General features: G+C 35.1%; 1 protein-coding gene across 3 annotated transcripts in view; it reads right to left on the reverse strand.

Annotated features, from left to right (window-relative positions):
* Nucleotides 1-14,062: 14,062 nt before the first annotated feature.
* LOC149225262 (potassium channel KAT3-like) overlaps nt 14,063-24,541 on the reverse strand; it is a 234,331-nt gene continuing 223,852 nt past the window's right edge. For all 3 annotated transcript variants that reach the window (XM_089377033.1, XM_089377032.1, XM_089377034.1), the window contains 2 exons: nt 14,616-14,877; nt 14,063-14,509 (listed from right to left, as the gene is read on the reverse strand). In XM_089377033.1, the coding sequence (XP_089233159.1) occupies nt 14,370-14,509; nt 14,616-14,877 (402 nt within the window). In that variant the 3' untranslated portion in view covers nt 14,063-14,369. The remainder of the gene's footprint in view (nt 14,510-14,615; nt 14,878-24,541) is intronic.

Consider the following 24,541-nt stretch of genomic DNA (forward strand, 5'->3'; position numbering starts at 1 on the left):
TTAATATACTTAATTATTTTAAATATTTTAATTGAAATATACTAGCATAGATCCATCTTAATTCTGAATCTACCAAGTGCCAAGAAAGATAAAATCTCTCAAGATACAAACTTCTTTTTGAGTGCAAAACTTGAGGAAAGGTTTGCACATCAAGAAATTTGATTCCTCCAAGTTATTGGTAGATACAGAGTTAAGATGGATCTATGATAGTTTTGAACAATAAAATGCTTTAAATATAATCTATTTTTTATTTTCACTTGTTTTGTATAATATATAGAATTATTTTTGTTACTAATATTTGTAAAATGTTACATGTCTCTCTATCTATATATAATATTAAAATCTTTTACATCACACAATTTGAATTTTTATTTATTTATAATCCACATCAACCTTTTGTTGTTATTAATATTTTTTAAATTATATATATGAAATTTGTATCAAGAATGGAATAAATTACACATCTCCCTCAAAAAGGAAAGTGATCATTTAAGAAAATTTCAAATTTAAATTATTTATTTTTCTCTATATAAAGATGATAAAGAATTATATTATTTATAATCGATAGTAAACTATTCTTTTTATTATATATATATATATATATTGAATGTCAACTGAATATAGAATGAATTACACATCATTGCACCGCACGACGCTCTACAACCTAGTATGGGGGAGATGTGTAGGTGTAATTTAATGTAATGTAAGTATGTCAACATTTTACATTTTACATTTTATATTATATTTTTTGAGTGCATTGTAAAATATAAAATACGATAAAATATTTTTAACTATTCTGTATAACATTTTACATTTTTTTTGTAGGCAAGTAGGCAACTTTACATTAGCAAAAATATAGTACATAAGTTCCATTCAGAGAATCATTATGAGTCCTAGCGTCGAGGCCCCACTCATAAGAGCTTGATGGGGACCATCCGCTCTAGAAGGGGAAACCATATGGTCTGTTAAGAAGAGTAAAAGTTTGATACAAAATCATTGTGCATGCAAAAAAAAAAAAACTCAGACATATTACAAGAAATCTTCTGCCAAAGTGTCTGCAAGTGTGGCTAACAATGCACATGCCATTATGAGAACATAGGAAAGATTGAAGCAAATAGAGCAAGGTAGAGAACCTGCTCATGTTATGTGCTTTCCTTTGAAATATGAAGGAGTTGAATTTGATTGACTGGGGTCTGCTTCATCGCTTCTCCTATTGATAAAAAGTTTTGCATTTGGAGTTTCCTCCACTATAAGGCATTCAAAGGAGTTGTGGATTTGAGGAGAAGGTTCCTTGTCAATGGGTTGGGCAATGATGATGGGAAGCAACTTCGAACTACCATCCTTGACAACAGATTGTTGATTTAGAGGCCCTTGATCCAGCGAGCCTCTGCCTCACTCGTCACCTGCCAGGATAATGGAGGGAGAACGAGAGTAGGGCTAATGAGAATGATGTTGATATGTAGACCTTTCCAGAGATCTTGAGGACGTGGAGGAAGTGGACATATGTGGAAAAATCTATGCCAATGGTTCTAGAGAGTTTGAAGAGCAATGCTCTTATGCGGATGACATATGCATTTAATTCAACCACCTGTCTTTCATCTCCATCTCGAGCAAGCTCCAAGTTTAAGAGATGACGCACTAATAAGTTTCAAATGGTCCAGTGCCCATCACCAAGTCTTATGCGCTCCTCCACCTCCAAGGTTTCCACCCTGCATCTGATGTGGTTAGGGATGTCAGGGTCAAATAACACCATGTGGTTGCCAAGGAACGTTGGGTGGACACCCATGCCCTCTGCCTCCGCAACATGTGTGACCACATTCTATGACCATAACGTTGATCTGTAGGACTGAGAAGCTTATAGAATGAGCTTGGGATGCAATGGCAGGGGAAAATGTGAGATGTCAATGGTTGTTCTCTTCAAGTCGTTGGAGAGGAATGAAGATAAATACCACTGAGCTAGTAAATAGGCATCATCACGAGCATTAAATGAGGTATTAGGTCTAACATGAGAGCATAACACATGGAGAAGAAGTGTGACGCTAGGCCACCAGCTGATGGAGTGCATCATTTCAACATTGAATGGTGTTTGACCCAAGTTAATGTGGTGCAGTTGGTGAGGAGACACCCAGTTCTAGGTGTTTTAATTTTACATTACATTACAAAAATATAATGTAAATACAAAACACAAAATGTAAAATGTAAGGCACAAAACTACCAATTTGATCAGAAGAAATTGGTTTCTCTATAAATTTAACATACTATTGTTTCTTTAACAAGTTATTTCTTATATATTATTATTGGTATAATAATACATAACGTTGATTATTAGTATTCCAAAATATTATAATAATAATCATCTCCAATTTTAAGTATTATTATATTAGACCTTACATATATTATTAATTACACAGAGTGACAATTCTCAATCATATAGATGGAGGGGAGAGAGAGAGGGGGGAAAGAGAGAGAGAAAGAGAGGGGGGAGAGAAGAAGAGAGGGATAGAGATAGTGAAAGAGCTGGAGGGTGGGGGGGAGAGAGAGAGAGAGGAGAGAGGGAGGGAGAGGGATGAAGTTGGAGAGGGGGAGAGAGGGAGGGAGAGGGATGAAGTTGGAGAGGGGGAGAGAGGGAGGGAAGAACAAATACAGAGGTGTAGGTGGAGAGAGAGAGAGAGAGGAGAGAATGAGGGAAGAGAGAGAGAAGGAGGGGAGAAAGAGAGGGAGAGAAGGGGCAAAGAGAGAGAAAGAGAGACACAAGATTGAGGGGGATAGAGAAGGAGAGAGGGATGGATATAGTGATATAGTTTGAGGGCAGAGAGAGAGGGGGGGGGGAGAGAAGAGAGGGGGGGGGGGGGGGAGGGAAGAGGGAGAGAGAGGAAGGACGAGTGAGAGGGATGGAGAAAGATAAGGAGAGATGGAGAGAGAAAAAGATGAAGTTGGAGGGGGCGAGAGAGGGAGGGAAGAACATAGACATAGAGAGATAGAGGTGGAGAGAGAGAGATAGGAAGTGACAAGGGAGAGATGGAGAGATGGTGGAGGAGAGAGGAGAGGAGGAGGGAAGAGAGAGAAGGAGAGGAGAGAGAGAGCGAAATAAGGGGGGAGAGAGGGAAAGAAGGGAGGGGGAGAGAGAGAGATGGGGTAGAGAGGGAGGGGGAGAGAGAGGGAAGAAGAAGGAGGCACAAAGAGACAAATGCAAATATTATATAGTATTATATAATAATTAACGTTATTAACCATAGAGGAAGAGGAAGTAAAGTTTTCACAAAAGGTAAAAGAAGTTGGATTTAGAAAGTCGTGAATATTTTGGTTTTTCACTGAAAGAGATGCATTGTTTTATTGTAGATTTGATTACTAATCCTATTTGATTGCTTACACTATATGCAATGATTTTAATGGAAGCACAAAAAAATTATTGACAACGTGCATTGCTTTATGTGTTACAATAATTCAACCATAAATAAAATACTTGAATTTTCATCTTAAATAAAATGTTCACTTACTTGAAATGTTTGCTTCTTGAAACTGTAAACTATTTGTAATTAACTACATTCTTATTATTCTCATTTTCTATCATTGAACATTGTTAGTCACTTTGCATTCAAACGAGGTAATAGAAAACAATTACCATTGAAACATACTTGGGGTTTAACACTCCATATGTCAAAATGATTGACTTTGCAGAAATCTACTATTAATATTGGAGAGCAAGAGAGACAAGGTATGACATTTACTACAATAGCTTGAGTTAAAGATTTTAATGGTCTATGATTTCAACCGCACTTTCCATATGATCGATATGAAAAGATGGAAAAACTAATAGGTGTGACAATAAGAAAAATAAAAGAAAACAGTGTGAGATTGATCACAATGAAGACAATTTGCAATTGAATACATTCTTATTATTCACATTTTCTATCATTCAACAGTGTTACATTATCACTTTGCATTCAAATTTTTTATTTTATCATTTTCCATCATTCAAGTTATTAACAATCTCTATCATCTCAACAAACTGAGGTAACTAAGCAAATTTAAAATTAAATTGACCATATTAATCTTAGACATATTTATCATATTTAAAATGATCAAAATAATCATATCTTCAACAAATTGTGTGTGACCGCTCATGACTAAAACTAACTAGATCCATCTTAACCCCAGATCTATCAAGCGCCAAGAGGGATCAAATCTATGAGGTGCAAACATTTCCTCAAGTTTTGCACTAAAAAAGAAGATTGCACCTCGAGATATTTGATCCCCGACGACACTTGTTAGATTTGGGGTTAAGATGGACCTAGGCTAGTATAGTATCAATAATATTATTTGTACATGCCATTTGTCAACTCCATATTAAGTAGTGAAGGAATTACTTATCTCCCTCATACTAAAAAGTATTTTTTTTTTTAACTTTCAACTACTTTTAGTTTCAAATTAAAGAATTTTATTTATGGTAAACATTAATTTTTTATTATTAGTATTTTTTTATCTGTTAATGTAAGTATTATTTTTTAATTTTAAAATGTAACATTATGTGACAACATCTTTTCCATATTGAGATATAAAACACCTCTCAATGCCAAAGTAACATTACACCCATACTTTACAAATGCTAAAAAACAAACTATTAGTGAATAAATAAGAAAACCATTTGGAATATATGTATATATATCTATATATATATATATATATATATATAAAGAAAGAGATCATCGTGAATGGATTATAAAAGAAAACCTTTGGTTGGTATATTATGAAAAAGTAAAGGATGAAGTAAGTCAGTTAAGACAAATGATATTATAAAATATTTGGTAAAGATGCCAGGGAAGAAGATAGGTGGATAAGAAAATATGTAAGTAAAAGTGGATTGCCAAAAGGGATTCCCAAACAAATGGTCCCCATAGATTTAACAAGGAGGGTTGCACGACAACTAGTCCCTGTCTTAAATGGGAGGAGCAAGGAGCGGGTGGTTGAGGACTGCATGGGTTGACTTCAAAGTTAAAGCTGATGTGCGTGATTTTATTGAAGTTAAAGCTGTTGTGCGTGATTTTATTCCCAAAAACTGCAACACCAATTACAAAGATTGCAAAGACATAGAACTGTTGCTAAGACATAAGCGATGCTTATGCATGTGTAAACTCTTCATTGTACCAATTTTCAACGCAAGCTATGTTCTTACAACAAAGAAGACACTTATAGTAATTCACAGTAGAAAGGATGGAAGTAGAATAATAGATGAGGACAAAACATAGATGCTTTTACAACATTTGGACCTGTAGAAGCCATGTCCGAAGATTTATTGTCAAATGTTTTCAATTCAAAACCTTAGGTAAGTACCAACCCTTTTAGCTCGTCCAAGTCACAAACCCTTTTCGCACAAGTATAATGCTTCATAGTACATATAATTAAGGATTGTTGACTTAAATTTCGTGGGATTTTTCAAGATATATTCTTACAAGAAAGAACAGATATGCATGGCAGATTCTTAATATCACGATTCCCTGAAATCACCAATTGTTGGCATAAAAAAATGCTCTTGAAACAACTGTTGTTGTTGTGGTTTTGATAAAGGTAGGGACCTGGTGCTCGAACACATACAAACTGTGCGGTGATCAGATACTCGTTTATAGATTCTGATGCTAAAAATAAATAAATCGACATCTCTACATACATTCCCATACCAAAAAGGTGGTGGAATCACATATGTCGTTAGTGGAAAATTATCCTTAGAAAGAGCTCCACGTCTTGGAAAGGGATCCACATTTTGTTTTGCATGGACTCCGCATGTTGTCACCTAATAGATGAATGGTTTCCATAACTGTAACAATGGCCTGCTATATGTGTGGACATATGGAATTAGAACAGAGACATTGATAGAGCACCCCAGACGGGTGCCTCCAGTTGCAGATTGTCATTCATGGCCACCTTCTTTCCGTGAAAGAAAGAGCCAGTTTGGGCTTGCCCCAGCTGCTATAGTTACAATACAAAAGCAGGCAGATGAGTATTTGAAGTTATTAAATGGAAACCGACCTACAAATTATGCTTGGTATGTATCTTCTAGTACACCCAGTAGAAAAAGATGGACGGTGGAAGAAGAAGAAGCTATGTGGCGTGCAATCCACAGATTCGGTCCTGTAACTGGAAGGAAATCAAGGAACATGAACCATTGTTTAAGAGCAGATCAATTGTACAAGAACAAAATGAAGCAGAGCATCTGGCGTTAGAAGATTTGGAATCTATATTGATTAAGCACAGGAGAAGAGTAGAGAAGCAAAGGCGATGGTCTGAAACACAGTCCTCATATAGGATGTGCTTGGAGAAGATGATAAGAGATGCCCTGCACCAAAGCATTGTGTATAAGGAACAAGGAAGGTTGAATCAAGCTGTCTGCAATGCCCTCATGGCAAGGCTGGAAACACAGAAGGCTACATGTGATGCATCTGAGATGGAACTTATCAAGAAAATCAAACAGAAAGAAGATCTACAGTTGCTACTCCACCCATGTATGGAACAGGCCAAGAAAAGGCTTCAAGGTGATGATACTTCAAGTTGCTCCAAGGAAAATATAAAAAAGGAATTGGAGGAATTTCCGAATTGCTACCCTACAGATACTAGATGTGCTCATTTTGCAAATGTAGCTGCAGCTGATGTCAAGGAAGCGTCTGATACAATAGTGAAGCACGAGGAAACCTTCCTCCCTCTTCGTGAGAGTAAGGAAGAATACTCTACAGGTAAGCAACATGTTTGCATTTTGTGATCATAGGAGGGCTTAAATGGCGTTGAGTTGCAAGCAATTGAGACCATTCTCTCTTGGCGGGCATACTCCCTTCTCTGGCGAGCCTCACACTCTTCTCTGGCGATCCTCATTCGCTTTGACAATCCAACTCATGACCTCTATGAAATTGAAAACTTTTGATACACAGGTGCCCTATATAAGTCCTTACCTCCATATGATATCTTGCTTTTTTCGATCTTCAAGAATGACATGAAGATAATCATCTGCATAAGCTGGTAGTTGTTGCACAGAAAGGTAATGGAAACTTCAAAAGATAATACACCTCCTCTCCTCTCGCCATGCTCACCACTCTCGCTAATACACCTCCTCTCCTCTCACCACACTCGCCACGTGCATTTTCATGCAGTCTTGCCATGCACATTTTCATGTAGGCCACCTGTTTGAAATTTGAAATAAGACAATATAGGGTTGTCTCCACAAAATGAGATATCAGTGAACATTATCCCAAACATTAAATGCTTGGGAATTAATGGTAGCATTAAGTTAGCATTGCGCTTGTCTAACAGTGATCGGACAGAAATAAATAATTATAACGTATGTTTTTGCCTCCCCGTCTCGAGAAGAGGCCAAATAAGACAGTAAATTACTATGTGCCTGAAAACTTTGATTATACTCGATTAACTGACACTAATAAACGACTCAACTAATAGTAACTTCGCCGTTTTCGGTTAATATAGTCCCATACCGAGATGACAGGGACTGATAATAACAACAACCCTTCACGACAATGTTACTTAGACACATTCATAAAATATTGACGAAATGGAAACTTTTAAACAAAGCATTCATATTATGCTCGTAAGGTTGGGAATGGAGAGATATTTACTTAAACTTGGGGTTATTCTCCTGTTGTTATTCTTCCCCGCAAGTGTGAAATCCATGCCCTATAAAACCATCTCATACAATTCAAATGATAAAGTTGTGTGTAAGGTTTAAGGTCAAGTACTCATTTCCTTCTCTGTAGTTTATTTATTACTATGATCAATTTAATGTAAAATGGAGAAAAAGTAAAGATTAATAAGTGTAATTTAATTTAAGAGTATTAAATGAAAGAGATGACAATAAAAGTCAAGTTGAGAATGAAGGAGAGGAGACAAGGGAGTATAAATAAAACATTTAAGGTAAAAATAAAAATAGGAGTGGGAAAAAGTTTTATTGGTTCAAACATTTTTGGATTTTGGTTGGATGTTTGCAATGGGTATTAATGGTATAGTGTATTGATATTTTGAAATTTGTTAAAAACATATTTTTTAATTAAAGTGTAATGAAAAGTGGTCATTATAATTTGTTTGTTTTATTTAATAGTCAAAATCAAAAAATTTCCATATTGATGTCAAGAAATATTGTAAATAGAATCATGTATCAATAGATGGATATTATTGGACAATCATCTAATTTATATAATCTGCAAAGTGTATCTTATCACTATCAACGTTGCAAGTTAATCAAGAAACAAATGCCACATGAGAAGTCTTTGGCAAAATATTGTTGATTTTTTAAAAGCTTGGTCGATTCACGATGCATTGGGAAAACTCACAAGTCAACAAAGATGATCTCAATTTTTATAAGAAGACATCTATTGGGATGCAAACATGTTTATGGATTCAATTTTTTGGGTCATTTTTCTCAATTTGTTGGTGACATTCAATTCTATGAATGAGAGCATCACTTCAACAAGTTGGTAGAGGAGAAATGTGGCATTCAATGTATGCAAAGATGTTTTAATTTAGATATTAAAATAATTCAAATTTGGCGCATTTTCTTAAGTTGTTTTTCACTAAGTTTTTTTCCAAATTTTCTTGATTTTTTTCAATAAATAATTTAAAATCTCAATTGAATTATGTTATGAAACTAGCTCACAAAAATATAGAAAAGAAATATAAACGCCTTAGAATTCAGCCTCTTCGAGGGGGAAACCTCCTTTATATTACACAAATGAACAATTCTTGGATGATACATATGACAAGACCTCCTTTCTATATATAAGGGTCTAAGGGGTCATAACATAATCAGAGCTGACATAACAATAATAACAATAGTGGTCTTCTATGGGGCACAATAATAACAATATAGGGACTACATGGGCACAACAATATAATAAGGGGGTTTTACTAATAACAATAAGGGGTTACGCTAGTAGTGTAGGGACCTAACATGCCCCTCTCCTTCAAAAAGTGTTGTCATCAATGCTTGAGTAGTTCTTGATGCTTTTGTATAAAATTCTTGTCCTCCCATGTGGAATCTTCAGCGGGTAAGTTCTTCCACTTGATGAGATACTCTGAAATTGATCGATTTTGTAGCTGTCGGGTTCTTGTTTCTGTGACTGCTTCAAGTTCCAATATGATTTTTCCTTCCTTGTCAAGTTCTAGCAATATTGTTTGAACTGGGATCTTCTGCAACTTTTGAATGAGTGGCCACACTTCTTCATCCTTCTTCCATTCAACCCTTGCTTCATTTATCCAATTTGGTCAGATAATATAAATAGCACAAAACAATGCTTCCACATCCTCATCCTTTCTTGAGAGTGCATCTGCAACAACATTTTTCTTCCCCTTTTTATAAATGATTTCAAAGTCATAACCCAACATATTTGTGACCCATTTTTTCTATTCTTCTAAAGATAATCTTTATTCTAAAAAGTATTTAAGACTACCATGATCCATTTTTACCTTGAAGTGTCTTCCCATTAGGTAAGGTCGCCATTTCTTAAGTGCATGTAGTATTGCCAACATTTCCTTCTCATAAATAGCTTGCTTGAGATATAGCCGTAAAAATACCCAATCGCCTACATCAAAACTTCTTTCATTGCGATGTTGATTTGCATGTTTTTTCATTCGATTCTACACCAAATTGACGTAATCCTTTAAAAGTTGGAGAACTTGTTGTTGATGCTCGATGTGATCTTTCATTGCTTGAATATTTTTCTTCTTGATATGTCCTTCTATCTTGAGAGTTTGAGGAGTGGTAATTTCTTCCAATGCATTACAAGATATGGTCGGATTCATTTCTTGATGTTCGTTGTGATCTTTCACTTCTTGAACATTTTTATTCTTGATATGTCCTTCTATCTTGATAGTTTGAGGAGTGGTAATTCCGGCCAATGCATTACAATATATGGTCGGATTCATTTCTTCTTTCTCGATGTGATCCTTCGCTTCTTGCACGTTTTTCTTCTTGATATGTCCTTCTATCTTGAAATTTTGAGGAGTGGTAATTCTTGCCAATGCTTTACAAGATATGGCCAGATTCATTTCTTCTTTCTTTGGGGTTGGTTCTTGGTGTATATCCTCTTCTTTTGATCTTTCTTGATCCTTTTCTTCCTCCTCTTCACAATCAATGTAAAATAATTTCTTCTCAGCACACTTATGACCTTTAATGTATTTGTTATCACAATTGTAACAAAGTCCTTTTGCTCTTTTTTCTTCCAATTGTTGTGGTGTCAACCTTGTAGGTTGTGGAAGGCTAGGAGAAACAACACTTCCATGTTTATAGTCGTGAGGGGTAGAATTCATTGTTGCCATAATTTTTCTTTCCACTTTTCTTGCCAACCTGAATGCCTTTTCCAATGAATCAGGTTCCCAAAGATGAACCTCATGTTGAATGTTATCCTTTAAAGTCCCTATGGAGAAATCAATCCTCTGCTTCTTTGGAATACCATTTTCCCTTATATTCAATTTTTGAAAGTCCTCAATGTGCTCTTTCATTGAGCACTTTTGTTTGATATTTATCAATTGGCTAAAGAAGGTGTTTCTCTTTGTATCCTCATAATGTGCTACCATTTCCTCCGTGAAAATTGACCACGTCACAAGTGGTTTACGAGAAAAAAGCCCTTTATACCATAAAAATTGGTCCGGTTATAAATATGAAGATGCAATACGTACCTTTTCTAACAATTGCACCTCATGTAGATCAAAATATTTCTCCATCTGTAATATCCAATTTACTAGATCCTTGCCATCAAACTTCCTCATATCACCTTTTCTTGATTTTAGGAGCTCGATCTTGAAATGACTCTAACTCTATAATTTTGGATCTTCCAGTTCTGAAATCACGCCGTGCAGTATCCCTCTGCGTCCTCTTTCCAATGCCACCAGTCTGATCAAAATTGGATTCTTCAAGAAAGAGTTATGCACAATCTCCCAAGATGACCTGATTATATACCTTTTCAGAAGAGCGAACTTGTATGAAGTGCCACGTGTCATTGTTTTGACCTTCGAATCTGAAAAATATATATAGAAAACTACAGTCTGCCATCAGTCTGTAACTTCTTACGAAATTTCAATCTGATGCTCAGAGAGACAGTTATGATGATTTTCCACGGGTCACCTATTTGGGATGTAATTCGGGAGCCTGCGAAAACCCTAAATTTCTTGGATTGTCTCTTAAAATATAGTGAAACAAGATATGCAATTCGGACCTGAGGTTCAGACCGATTTCTTCTCAAATGGGTTTTTTTTTAGCTTCTGACACTTCGTAGCGAAAAAAGTTATAGCGAAAATGCCACGATGACCTATTTGGAGCAGTGAAACCCTAGAATCCAAAGCTCTGATACCAAATGTTATGAAACTAGATCACAAAAAGATAGAAAAGAAATATAAACACCTTAGAATTCAACCTCTTCGAGGGGCAACCTCCTTTACATTATACAAATGAACAATTCTTGGATGATACAAATGAGATGACCTCCTTTCTATATATAGGAGTCTAAGGGGTCATAATATAATCAGAGCTGACATAACAATAATAATGTAAGGGCACAATAATAACAATAGTGGGCTTCTAGGAGATCATCTAGCAAATATTGGCTCCCTCAGTTAGAAAAGTTCAAGGCAAAGATTCAAGCATGGGGATACTCCTGGCTGAATGTTGCAGGCAAAACAGTCTTAATAAAATTTGTTCTCAACAGCTTGCCTCTATTCCAATTCTCAGGGCTTCTCGCTCTGACAATCATCCTAAGCAAAATGGAGGAATACATAAGGAGGTTCTTCTGGAAGGGAGGGAGACAAAATGAAAAAAAGATCCCTCTTGTCAGCTGGGATATCATCTCCAAGCCGCTGTGGGAAGGTGGCCTAAATTTCAAGAATCTTCGCCAACAGAACGTGGCAATGGCTGCAAAAATTGTTTGGAGGATCATCGCCCCCAATCCTGGCTGGGCCCAAAAGGCGCTCTGGAAAAAATATTTCAGAGGTCCAAGAGCCAGATGCTTAGACAATGTGATACGCCGGCCAAATTCGACATTCCTCAAATTATATGACAGAGCAGCATCACTAATCTCCGCCCACTCCTACTGGATACCAGGCAACGGGAAAAAAATTAATATATGGTCGGACAGAATAATGAACAAGGAGCCAATTGAAACCAGAGCATCCATAAATTTGCTGCGCTGTTGGATGGACAGCGAAGGCATGCAAACCTTGTGGGATATTTCATGCTGGAATGATGCGAAATGGGCAGGCTGGAAGCATTTACATGTGCCGGACAACCTGATCTCAGAGTGGACCACGCTCCTCGACGTCCTCCATGGTCTGGCACCAACGCATTCGCGGAAGAGAGATGAGATGGGCTGGGGGCCAAAAGGCAGCGGATATACAGTCGCACAGGGGTATGCTAAACTTACCAAGCGACCTCATGTTCCTACGAATCCAGCTCCTTGGAAAGGCATCTGGCAACTACCCTCTTGGCCCAAGGTCGATTTCTTCGCCTGGGTTTACTGCCACGGAAAATTTTTAACTTATGATAACTTGCAAAAGAAAGGCTTCCACGGCCCTTCCATCTGTCCTCTGTGCAATGACAACGCTGAGACAGCAGTCCATCTAATGCTAGATTGCAGCTTCTCCAGGCAGATTTGGTCCTATTTTACCCACGACCTGGATCCTAATTTCACTGTTCCTCGCTCCACATCTGAACTTTTCTCTGAATGGGCAAACAGATTTCCAGGACCTCCTCCTAAAAATCTGATTATCAAAGCATCATGGGCTGTCCTCCCAAAAATTATTTGTTGGCAGTTATGGATAGAGCGTAATAAAAGAATTTTTAGAAACACAAAACAGAGCCACAAAGTCCTAGAAACCAAAATTAAAAGTCACATAAAGGAGTGCTTGATTGATCTAAAAGACGACTCCAATCTCAGACAGCAGGACATAGCATGGGGATCAACGCTAGAACTTCAATTTCATCCAGCAGTCAAAAAAGCCCCCACTATCAAAGAATGGCAAATAAGAAAGCCCGAGAATGACTTCCAAGAGTGGCTTAAATCGCAAGCAAGGCACTCACTTTTCTTTGACGGAGCAGCAAAGGGAAATCTGGGCAAAGCTGGTGCAGGAGGTGTTGTTCTAAATCAAACCGGGGAAAAAATTCACTCCTACGCTTGGGGTCTTGGTTACACTACCAGCATCCAAGCTGAGGCCTTAGCCCTCTTCCAAGGACTCAAGACCCTTAAAGAACTGGACATTAATGAAGCAACTGTCATAGGCGACTCTCAAGTCATTATAAATGCAATGGTTTCCAGCAATCCAGTACCGGACCTCAATCTAGCAAGGCTGATCACCAGGATCAAAGGCTTGGAAAGCAACTTTCAGGATTTGAAGTACTACCATGTGTTGAGAATCCACAATAAAAAGGTGGACATCGAAGCTAATAAAGTTGCCCGTCTCTCTGCTGGGACTAAGCTGAAAGAGGAAGAAGAATCATGGGAACCCATTCCATAATTAGACTGCTGCCATGTTCTACTGCCTATTACTAAAACAATTCGTTTGTATTTTCAAGTGGGGGAAAATCTCTGAAAATAACTCAGCAGGGGTCTATCCAAGGAAGAATCATGTAAGTCTCAGCTACATTCTTAGTGAAGAAATGCATCAAGACAAAGAAGCACATAATGTAATCAGATTTTGGCATTCTGCCCAAGATTAATACAAAGCTCCATAACCGTTCCTGTAAAAAAAAAAAAAAAACAATAGTGGGCTTCTATGGGGCACAATAATAACAATATGGGGACTACATGGGCACGACGATATAATAAGCGGGTTGTACTAATAACAATAAGGGGTTACACTAGTAGTATAGGGACCTAACAAATTATTTGAAAACCCCAAGTTTTCCAAAATATATCGAAATTGAAGTGTTGATTGGTTAAGGAGTGAAACCTGTAAACGAAGGCTCACCCTTCACTTTTGAGGGTTAATCACATGTTATATAATCACCACATCTCCAAAGACAAGTGGATGATCAAACCAATTATTTATTCTTTAGAAAATTTTGGTCCATGAAACGAGATTAAGAAAATATTATTCATTAATATTATATAGAGAATGTATATGCTCTAGTATTTATATATAAGACTTACCAATCTCTTGGATATGATAATCTTCATAGATCATAAGTTGTTACAAGAAAGATTGTTTGGACATATAATATTATAGGGACACAAGCTTTGCAAAGGAATTGATGCTCTTTGAAGCTATCATAATACACATGATGTATTTGCAAAAAGAAAAATAAAATGTGATTTAAAGCACATTCAAGGATGTTTATGAGTAGGTGCTTTTGAATACATTGGGATGAAATCAAAATTATGAGCACTTCATTTAGCATGATACAATTCTTCAAACTCTTCCTTGTCAACTAGAAACAAATGGTCATTTTCCCTTATGACATTTATCTCGTCGATCTCTGCACCATCTTCACTAAATACTTTAATAGGATGAAACCCAAACTTTAGACCTGCATGTACACAATAATAATTGTATATTTCAATGCTTGTTTAATGAGTTTTCAAGTATAAATATAACACATGGATTGATAAATTATTTAGTAATGAAATACTCACCAGCCATTTTAAGTAGATAGTCTATTGTGTTTGGCAAGATTACCAATTTTCCTAACTTTGTACACTGCTTATTTTTGCTAGGATGGTTCTTATAGATTATTACTCTAATAGGAGGAGCTTCACATATAGAGCTTTGCTGGAAATTGCGCCAAGAAATGTCGGACAAACTTTTTGCTCCATTTGTAGTCAACATTGTAAAACGTGAGAGTAGATATTCATAAGACCAATTTTCATTGCCTGATTGCTTTGATCCATTAAAATGCTGGAAATAGAAGAAAATGTCAATAATATAACAATATATGCATACATACCTACATTAACATCATTACAGATAAAGTTAAAATGAAAGACACTCTCTCTTTTGATCCTCAACTAACAAAGCATATAACAAGATAGCTAACATGGTCACATGTTAAACAAATAATTTCCATGATAAAATCATATGTATGTTTACATGGTATTTTTCTTATATTTGAAAGAAGTTTCCATTGCTTTAAAAAAATATACTTAAAAAAACATGTCACTCTTACAAAAATATACAAAAAAAATAGTATAAATTGTATAGATTGAAAATAAGCTTCATCTAGAGTTCTTATTATATGACTATAGATAATTACTAATTGAGCACAGAGGAAAATAGGAATTATGAAAATTGCTAACAATTTAAGGAAAACCTAAATTAACATGGCTACTCTCTTCATTGCCCTTCTTCCATGACGATGAAAGAAATTATAGTAGATAGCACATTGAGAAGTACTATGATGGAGCAACTAAAGAAATCTAGAAATTGTTGTAATGTTGTCATTGATTTCAAAGTTAGGGGGAGACTCTAATTTGGATAATGTGTTAGGGATAGTCCCAGCCAAGCCAAAGGAAGCACATGATTGAGTTGACTTTTATTAACAGGAGACCCAACTAAGCAAATTAGAGCACACACTAAAACTTTTATAAATAATTCAATTGGTGAGAACAATGGAGTATGGAAAATGATATGAAGCAATGTGATTTGAGGTGTGAGGGGTAGAGTAGCTTGGAGTAATAAGGCTCGAGGAGTAGAGATATAAGGTGCAAAGAATAGAGAAATGTGGAGCAAGGAGGCTTGAGGAGCATATATTTGAGGCAGACAACAAGCATGTGGTGTGAAGTTTACAATGCGGAAAAATCTAAGGCACAGGAAGAGGCAAATAGTTAGTAAGACCAAAAAACCTCAAAATTCGCTATAACAGGCAAGCCTTCAAATTTCAATAATTGTTGAGCCACTTGGTCAGTTAAATAGGAACTAGTTGACAAGGTTTTGTTGTCAACCAACAATCTATCTATCAAACACTTGACATATCGATATTTCCATAAAAGGCTTGGCCTGCATTTTTCTTGATATCTCGATATCTATTAAGCCTTTGGACATAGTGCTTGGTCGCGTGATGCTTAAGTTATAACACTTGGAGCTTAAGCTCCTTAGCATATCACCTACTAGAACATTTTGTTCAAGCACATGTTCACAAATATTTTGTTATCCCAATACCCAATAAGCACTTGGTCATAACCTTGCTCATGAAGGTGCTTAAGTGTAGCACTTGAGTGCTAAAGGCCCTTGGCATATCGCCTACCAAGACATTTCGTTAAAGAACATGTTTGCAGTTCTTTGATATCTTAATATTGGATAAGCACCTAGTGTAGTGTCTTATTTTTTTCTAGTATAGTTTTGTCACTCCTATCAAGGGTGATTTTTGATGAGTTATATATATGGCAAATTAATCACTTGATTGAGGAACAATGTTTTATATACATATTTATATTTCCTTTTGTGTTTATGTATGGCAGATTGATCACTGGATTGTGGAACAATGTTTTATATAGTTATATTTTCTCTTATGTGTGGTATCTTTGATTATCTGTATTAGATGGCTTTGGTTAAGTAAATGTTATGCATATGTTTCTCTTTTTGCATCTGATTTATGAAGCAGGTGTATGACATGGATGGTGATCCAAGATTGAGACACATAGACCCCTGAATGCTCATGGTTATGTGGAATAGATGGTTAATTATAATTTATGGATGATACATGATTTATGTGATTATATATGTCTAATATTGTACTAAGTAGGATGTGGTAGGGGACCTGGTCATTTTCCAACAAGGATGTTCAATTATGAATGACTATGGAATTCATTTCTTCAAAACCAAAATGACTTTGGAAGTCATGCACCATTCTTGGTAAAATGCGATTAAGTTAATTTCATTATGAAATTCATTTGATTCCTTTGATCTATGAGATTGTAATGTGTGCAGGTCTTTGAACAAGGCCTTACCAGTGAACCATCAGATGGGTAAAAAAGCTCACAATTAGTGCCATTAGGAGAAACGTGGAATTTCAAAGCACAGTAGATGAGAAAGCATAGAAATTAGGGCGTGAAGTCTTAAATCCAAGAAATATAAAGACATGGAGTCTTTTATATTTAGGGCGCGAAGTCCTGAATATTTAAGAAGATCAAGTTTTGGAATCTTAGATCTTTGGAGTAGATTAGGGCGCGGAGTCCTCAATCTACTAAGGCACGAAGATGCATGAAAAAGGGGTGGGAAATCCCTATTATCTGGAAGAAAAATACCACTCATGGATGTTGAAAATCGACAGCTCATGGATGAATTTCATTCTCACAATTTTGGAATGACTTTCTAAAAATAGAAAGTCATGTCTAGCATCTCAAGTGCAACTTTCCAAAAATAGTAAATCACTTTAAGGGTTATGGTTGTAAGTGTTTGACAAAATGCCTCAATGGCTGTACATTTCATGCTTGCAAACTGTTCAACATAATGCTTCAATGGTTGTAGCTAATTACATTTATAAATTGTCCGTAAATATGATTAAGTAAATTTAGGATTTGCAACCAAGGTCTTTCTCGAAATATCTCAATGAATAAGCATGACAATTCCATTGAATTAAAAATCCATGTTGACAAAATCAAATTTGGGTAAGTGAATTGTTTTAATGTTAGCTCACATATGAATTCATAATCATTGGAAACCACTCCTTTAGAAGTTGAATTATCTTGTTTTCCTTTCCTTTTTGTTACCAAAGAATATATAGGCATGTTATTTAAAACAAAATCAAATTAGTCACTCTTAAACACATTTAATAGAAATAGAATGAACAATTGGAAATCGTGGTTTGTAGATATTGATATTATTTATCCCACTAAAGACCCTATCATTTAAATGTGATTTTAAGCTTGAGAAGCAAGTATTATGGTTGTAAGTTTTGGATCTTGACGAACCATGACCCTGTAGCTTTGATGAGAAGATTAAAATTACCATGGGTTAGTTAGTAGAAATTAGTGTGTAGTGTAAATGATACAATTGAAAAAAAATATATATAGATATATGACGTTGCATTAACTTTTATGTCTTAAAAACTCAAAATAAAATAAAATAATATCGCATTTTGAGTCATCCTTAGTATACTACGGATGGTTGGTAGGGTGGGACCTTACATATGGTATCAGAGCCAAGTTAAAACTCTAGCACCTAGGGCTTTCCTACTAATATTTATTTACTTACCTGAAATTTCCTTGGTCAGGTTCAGTAATCACGGAGAGAAAATCAAGGAGGAGGAAGGAAGTCTCATCTCCACCTCCCCAAGCTAGAGAATCTGAGCAAATATCCATCATGCAAGTAAGGGATATGATGTTATCTTTCGAAAAGATGATTGAAGTCTTGATTAGTAGGGTTGGGAGAAATCCTTCAGTACCTAGTTCTTCATCTCAAGCATAGAGGCAAGAAATACCATCTAATGGAGATGTACATAGAGAGTTGGAAAAAGTTAAGCTTCCTATCTTTAAGGGTACCACAAAAGGGGAGGTAGCAGAAGCTTGTTTGGAAAACATGTGCCTATGTTTTGAGTTGCACAACTATTCTAGTAACCAAAAGGCAAAGTTGGCTATATACCAACTTAAGGAGAGTGCACTATTATGGTGGAGGAACATAGAATCCCAATTGGGATACTCCATGTCTACCTTGACATGGGAACGATTTGAAGAGGAATTTCGAGCAAAGTACCTTTCTGCTAAATACTTGGAGAGGAATTTGAATGAGTTCCGTGATCTTAAGCAAGGAACTAAGACAATCCTTGAATATGAAGTGCGATTCATGGAGTTTCTTAGATATGTTACCCATCTAAATACTGAAGCCCTCAAGATAAACAAGTTTTTGTATGGGTTGAATCCTATTATAAAGGAAAAGGTGTGCATTTTGAGGCCTACTGCGTTGCATGAGGCAGTGCAATAAGCAATTATAACCAAGAAAGAATTGTTGGGGAACAAAGGTGGGGATCAAATGACAAATCTATCATTCCATGGGAAACCTCCTCAAAGGGGATGCCAAGATGTAAGAAATAAGTTAGGTGGTTCATATCATTAGGGATTTCAAAAGAATCATACTTTTAAGAACCAAAGAAATAACCTAAGGCAACATCTTCAACAAAGTAATGCTCGCACTCAAGAATCACCTAATAAAAGGGTCAAATTTATGAAAACTACTCCCACTAATGGATGTTGGACTTGTGGAGGACCTCATTATGAGCGAGATTTCCCTGAAAAGAAGACTGAAGCACAATCGGAGCAGGAACAAGCCATTGTTAGAGATATGGGCAGAGCCCATAAGATTCATGCAGTTGTGAAAAATCACCAAGTCGAGCATCAGTCTACAGTGCTTGAAGCATCTGGTAAGCTAAATTCTATGGTTGTTACTATTTTGATTAATCCTAGTGCAACTGAAAGTTTTATTTCTTCTAATGCTTTATTGAAATATAAATTGGTGGCAATAGAGAAAAATGATTTTTAATCAAGTTGAGATGGCCTGAGGGCGATCTCAAAAGGTTGAATGCTTAGTGTAAGAGTGCCCTTTAGACTTGGGAGTGTGCGTCACAAATGTGAGTCTTTATGTGACGACACTTGGTCAATATGATGTGATAATTAGGATGGAATGGCTCGAAGCCACTGGGCTGTGCTTAATTGTCGAAGAAAAACCCTTCATTTTTTGAGTTCTCCATGGGCTGATATATGGTTCTCCATGGGGAAAGGAGACATGTTTCTTTAATTTTATCTCATTTTTGCAAATGAAGAGAAGTCTTAGGAAAATATGTCAAATGTATGTTGTAATGAATTTAAATGAGGGAGAGCTTTCATCCTTTGAACAATATACTTTCCTTTCAGAATTCTTTGATGTCTTTCCAGAGGATTTTCCCGGTTTACCTCCAAAGCGAGAGATTGACTTCTCCATAGAGCTAAAGCATGGTACCGAACCTATATCCAAAGCTCCCTACCGAATGTTTATTGTTGAACTTCGTGAATTGCGAGTACAACTTCAAGAGTTAATGGATCGAGGTATGATTAGACCTAGTGTTTCACCTTGGGGAGCTCCTATGATATTTGTAAAGAAGAAGGATGGATATCTTCAACTCTGTGTTGACTACAAGCAATTGAATCAAGTCAATATTCGAAATCAATATCATTTGCCTCACATTGATGATCTATTTGATCAAATGAAGGGAGCCACCATATTCTCTGAGATTGATCTTCAATCTAGATATCATCAGCTCAGAGTTAAAGAAGAGGATATTTCCAAAACTGCTTTTCGAACTCATTTTGATCATTATGAGTTCATGGTTGTTCCTTTTGGGTTATCTAATTCCCCATGAGTGTTTATGAGTATGATGAATGGTGTATTTCGGAAGTACTTGGACACATTTGTACAAGTGTTCCTTGATGACATCCTAATCTCTTCAAAGTCCCCAGAAGAGCACAAGAAACACCTGAGATTGGTGTTGCAATCCTTAAGATAAAATAAACTTCATGCAAAAATGTCCAAATGTTCTTTTTTCCAATAAAAAATCCATTACCTTGGACACATTGTCTCTAGTGAAGGCATCATTGTTGACCCAGCAAAAATCGATACAATTTCAGAATGGCCAACACCTTCTAATGTGCATGAAAGTCTATAGCTTCATGGGTATGGTAGGATATTATCAGAGATTTGTGGAAGGGTTTTCAAAAATAGCCATCCCAATCACGTCATTGCTTAGGAAGGGAGTACGATTTAATTGGACAAATGAGTGTAAGCAAGCATTTTCCAAGCTCAAACAATGTTTGACTACAACTCCGATACTTAAGGTTCTAGATATGGATAGACCATTTATAATATGTACCGATGCATCAAAAGATGGATTGGTTGTGTTATTATCACAAGATGGTAGGTTGATTGCATATGCATCTAGGAAGTTAAGACCGCATGAGAAAAACTATGCAACCCATGATCTAGAACTAGTAGCTATAGTTCATGCCTTGCAACTTTGGCAACATTATCTGGTGGGAAATAAATTTGAATTGAAAACAGATCACAGAAGTTTGCAACATATATTTATTCAAAGTGATCTGAATGCTAGGCAAAGAAGGTGGTTAGAACTCCTAAGTGAATATGATTTTGACATAACTTACATCAAGGGTACATTGAACAAAGTAGTCGATGCACTCAGTCGAAGACCACACATCTTTTCAGTAATTCCATTGAAGATTGATTTACGGGAGCGCATATTGAGGGCACAAGATGTAGATGAATGATGCAAGGAAGTTAAAGTTTCTCTTTATGGGGAGGAGGCTAAGAAAATCAAGGTAGAAGGGTATTCTTGTGATGACGACGGTATGGTGAGATTCATGCAAAAGATTGTAGTTCCATATCAAGATGGGCTTCGTGAGTTAATTATGAAAGAAGCTCACCGTGCAACATATATGGCTCACTCGAGAGTCCAGACGATGTATGTTGATTTAAAGAAAAAATTCTTTTAGGCAGTCATGAAGAAGAATGTGGCAAATTTTGTGGCAAAATGTTTGGAATGTCAGCTAGTTAAAGCAGAACATGGTCATCCAACAGGATTATTGCAACCACATAACATTCCTAAGTCCAAATGGGAAGAAATATCTATGGAATTTATTGTTGAATTAACTGAAACAACCAAAAGGCATAACTCCATTTTGGTGGTGGTAGATAAGCTTACTAAGAGTGCCCATTTTATACCTGTTAGATATACTTACAAAGCATCTAAAATAACACAAGTATTTATCAAGGAGATTGTTAGACTTCATGGTTTTCCTAAGAAAATCATATCAGATAAGGCCTTTATATTCACAGGAAGATTTTGGACTAGTTTCCAGTGAGCCCTTCAGACACAATTAAATTTTAGTACAACTTATCATCCGGAAACTGATGGTCAAACTGAAATAGTAAATCAAGTGTTAGAGGACATGCTTAGAATGTATGTAATGGATCAAAAATCTAAGTGGGAAGATTATCTTCCTCTAGTGGAGTTTGCTTACAATAACAATTATCACCGCTCCCTTGGTATGGCACCTTATGAGCTATTGTATGGAAGACCATGCGGAACACCTTTAAGTTGGGAAAGATTAGAGGACACAATCTCGGTAAGTCCTGAAATGCTTCAAGAAATGGAAGAACAAGTGTGCCATATAAGGCAAAGATTAAAGGAGGCACAGGATAGACAAAAGAGCTATGTTGATATGCATTGAGTGGATCATAGTTTAAAGAAGGGGAGTAACATAGTTACCGATCAAACGGGAACTATTACCTCAAAACAAGTACTCGAGCCCAAAAATCCCAAAAAAGACATGAAAAAACACCTTAAAATAAAAAAGTGTTGATGCCAGAATAAGATTTTTTTTTCAGAGTAAATTTTCAATATTTTTTAAAAATAACAGTGAAAAACAAAAAGCCATTTTGTTTGGTGCAAAAAACACCTTGAAATCGAAAAGTGTTGATGCCAAAATAACAATTTTTTCTTTTCTTTTTAGGGTACATTTTTTAGCAATGATGTTAAAAACAAAATATCGTGATTCTGAAAAAATTTAAATTTCCAATGATTTTCAAGTATGACATTAACGATAAAATATCACATCTTTGAAAACCCTTAAAATTCCAACGATTTTTAAGCATGACATTAAATTTAAAATATCACTTCTTTGAAAAACCTTAAAATTCCAACAATTTTCAAGCATGGTGCTAAGAAAACATATTTATAATTGGTTTCAACCATAACATTAAAGATAAAATATCACGACTTAGAAAAACATTAAAAATCTTGACAATTTTTCAACCATGGAATTAAAACCAAAGATTATGACTACAAAACAATCTTAAATTTTCAAAATATTTTAAACATGACATTATGGAAAAAATTTATGACTAAAAAAACTTTAAAAATGAACACATGAATGAAAGAGTTATTATACCAAGAGTAATTTTTTTAAAATGCTAAATGTATAGTGATTTTGAAATCTTAGCCTAAGACAACCTAATACATTGCGAACAAAATTTAAAAATCAACTACCAAATTGACACATAGTGTAGGTAAGCTCAACCCATTGTAATGAAAACTTAAAGACCAACCATGAAATTAACACATTGTGGGACATACTCGATTCATTCTAACGAAAAATTTAGAATCAACTATCAAATTGCACATAATGGGATCGGGTTGCTAGACAAGCATCGACACATACCTTACAAAATATATATATAAGAAAACAAAAATTCAAATATTGAAAAGAAAAAAATAAAAAATAAAAGTAATAAAACATAAAAATACATGACAAAAAAAATCAAATATAAAAAATAGATAGAAATGAAAAAATTCAAATATTAAAAAAAACAAAAAAGAATAAAAAAACACAAAAAATCAAAAGAAAACTAAAATTCAAATATGGAAAATAATAATAACAATAATAACAAGTAATAAAACATGATAAAAAAAAAAAATCAAATATAAAAATATATAGTAATGACATAAGAAAAACTATAAAATGTAACATAAAATTAACCATACCATGTAAAAACAAAAACGAGTAAAAATAAAATATTACAAAAATAAAATACAACATTAAAAAAAATTAAAAACTACAAAAAAAATAGGGTTCGACCCCGAGGTCCAACTAGCTAGCAGTGACAAGGGGACGATTCATGACAAAAAATAAATTAAATTTCATAAAAAAAAAATAATAATAAATAAATAAATAAAAAATTAGCTTGTAAAAATGAAAATTTTAAATAAATAAAAATTAAAAGAAAAACCATTTTTTAAGTAAAAAAATAGAAACATCATTTAAAAAAATGTTAAATAAATATCAAAAAATAAAATTTAATAAAAAAATAAAAACAAAAAGATTCAAAACAATTAAAAAAATAAATTTAAAATTAAAATTAAAAATATTTTAATTAATTTTTTTTTCTAAATATATTTTAAAATTTAAATTAAATATATATATATATATATATATATATATATATATATATGGAGTTGTCTTTAAAGAGACTTTTTGGAAGCTTTTCCGGTAGGTTTTTCCGGTCAAATTTCTCTAAAATCCGGCAGCAATTTATTGAAATCGCAAGTTTGATAGCTAATTTTTACACAATCAAAGCGTCCCAGGGTTTTTTCAGGGTGCTGAATCCAAATATGCACTTAAAAAACCATTTTAAATCATACAAATCAAGATTTAACCTTAATTTTTTCCGTCAGATTCCGTCACCGGAATCTCCAAAAAGTCGCACTAAAAACAACTCCTATTTAATATATATATATATAATATATATATATATATATATATATATATATATATATATATATATATATATATATATATATAAATTAAAAATAATAATAATAATAAATAAATAAATAAACAGTTAAAAAAAAAAAACAATTAAAAGAAAAAAAAAAAAAAAACAAACAAACAAACATAACCCCCCTCACCCCGTCCCCTCCTGCTCCTCCCCCACCCGACCCGACGCTCCTCCCTCCCCTCTTCCCTCCTCCACCTGACCCACACTCCACTTCCCCCCCTTTCCAACCGATTGCTACCCCACC

The sequence above is a fragment of the Pinus tabuliformis genome, chromosome J (genome assembly GCF_031772625.1).
Source record: "Pinus tabuliformis cultivar Carrire ecotype Pingquan chromosome J, CPIR1, whole genome shotgun sequence".
Lineage (NCBI taxonomy): Eukaryota > Viridiplantae > Streptophyta > Pinopsida > Pinales > Pinaceae > Pinus > Pinus tabuliformis.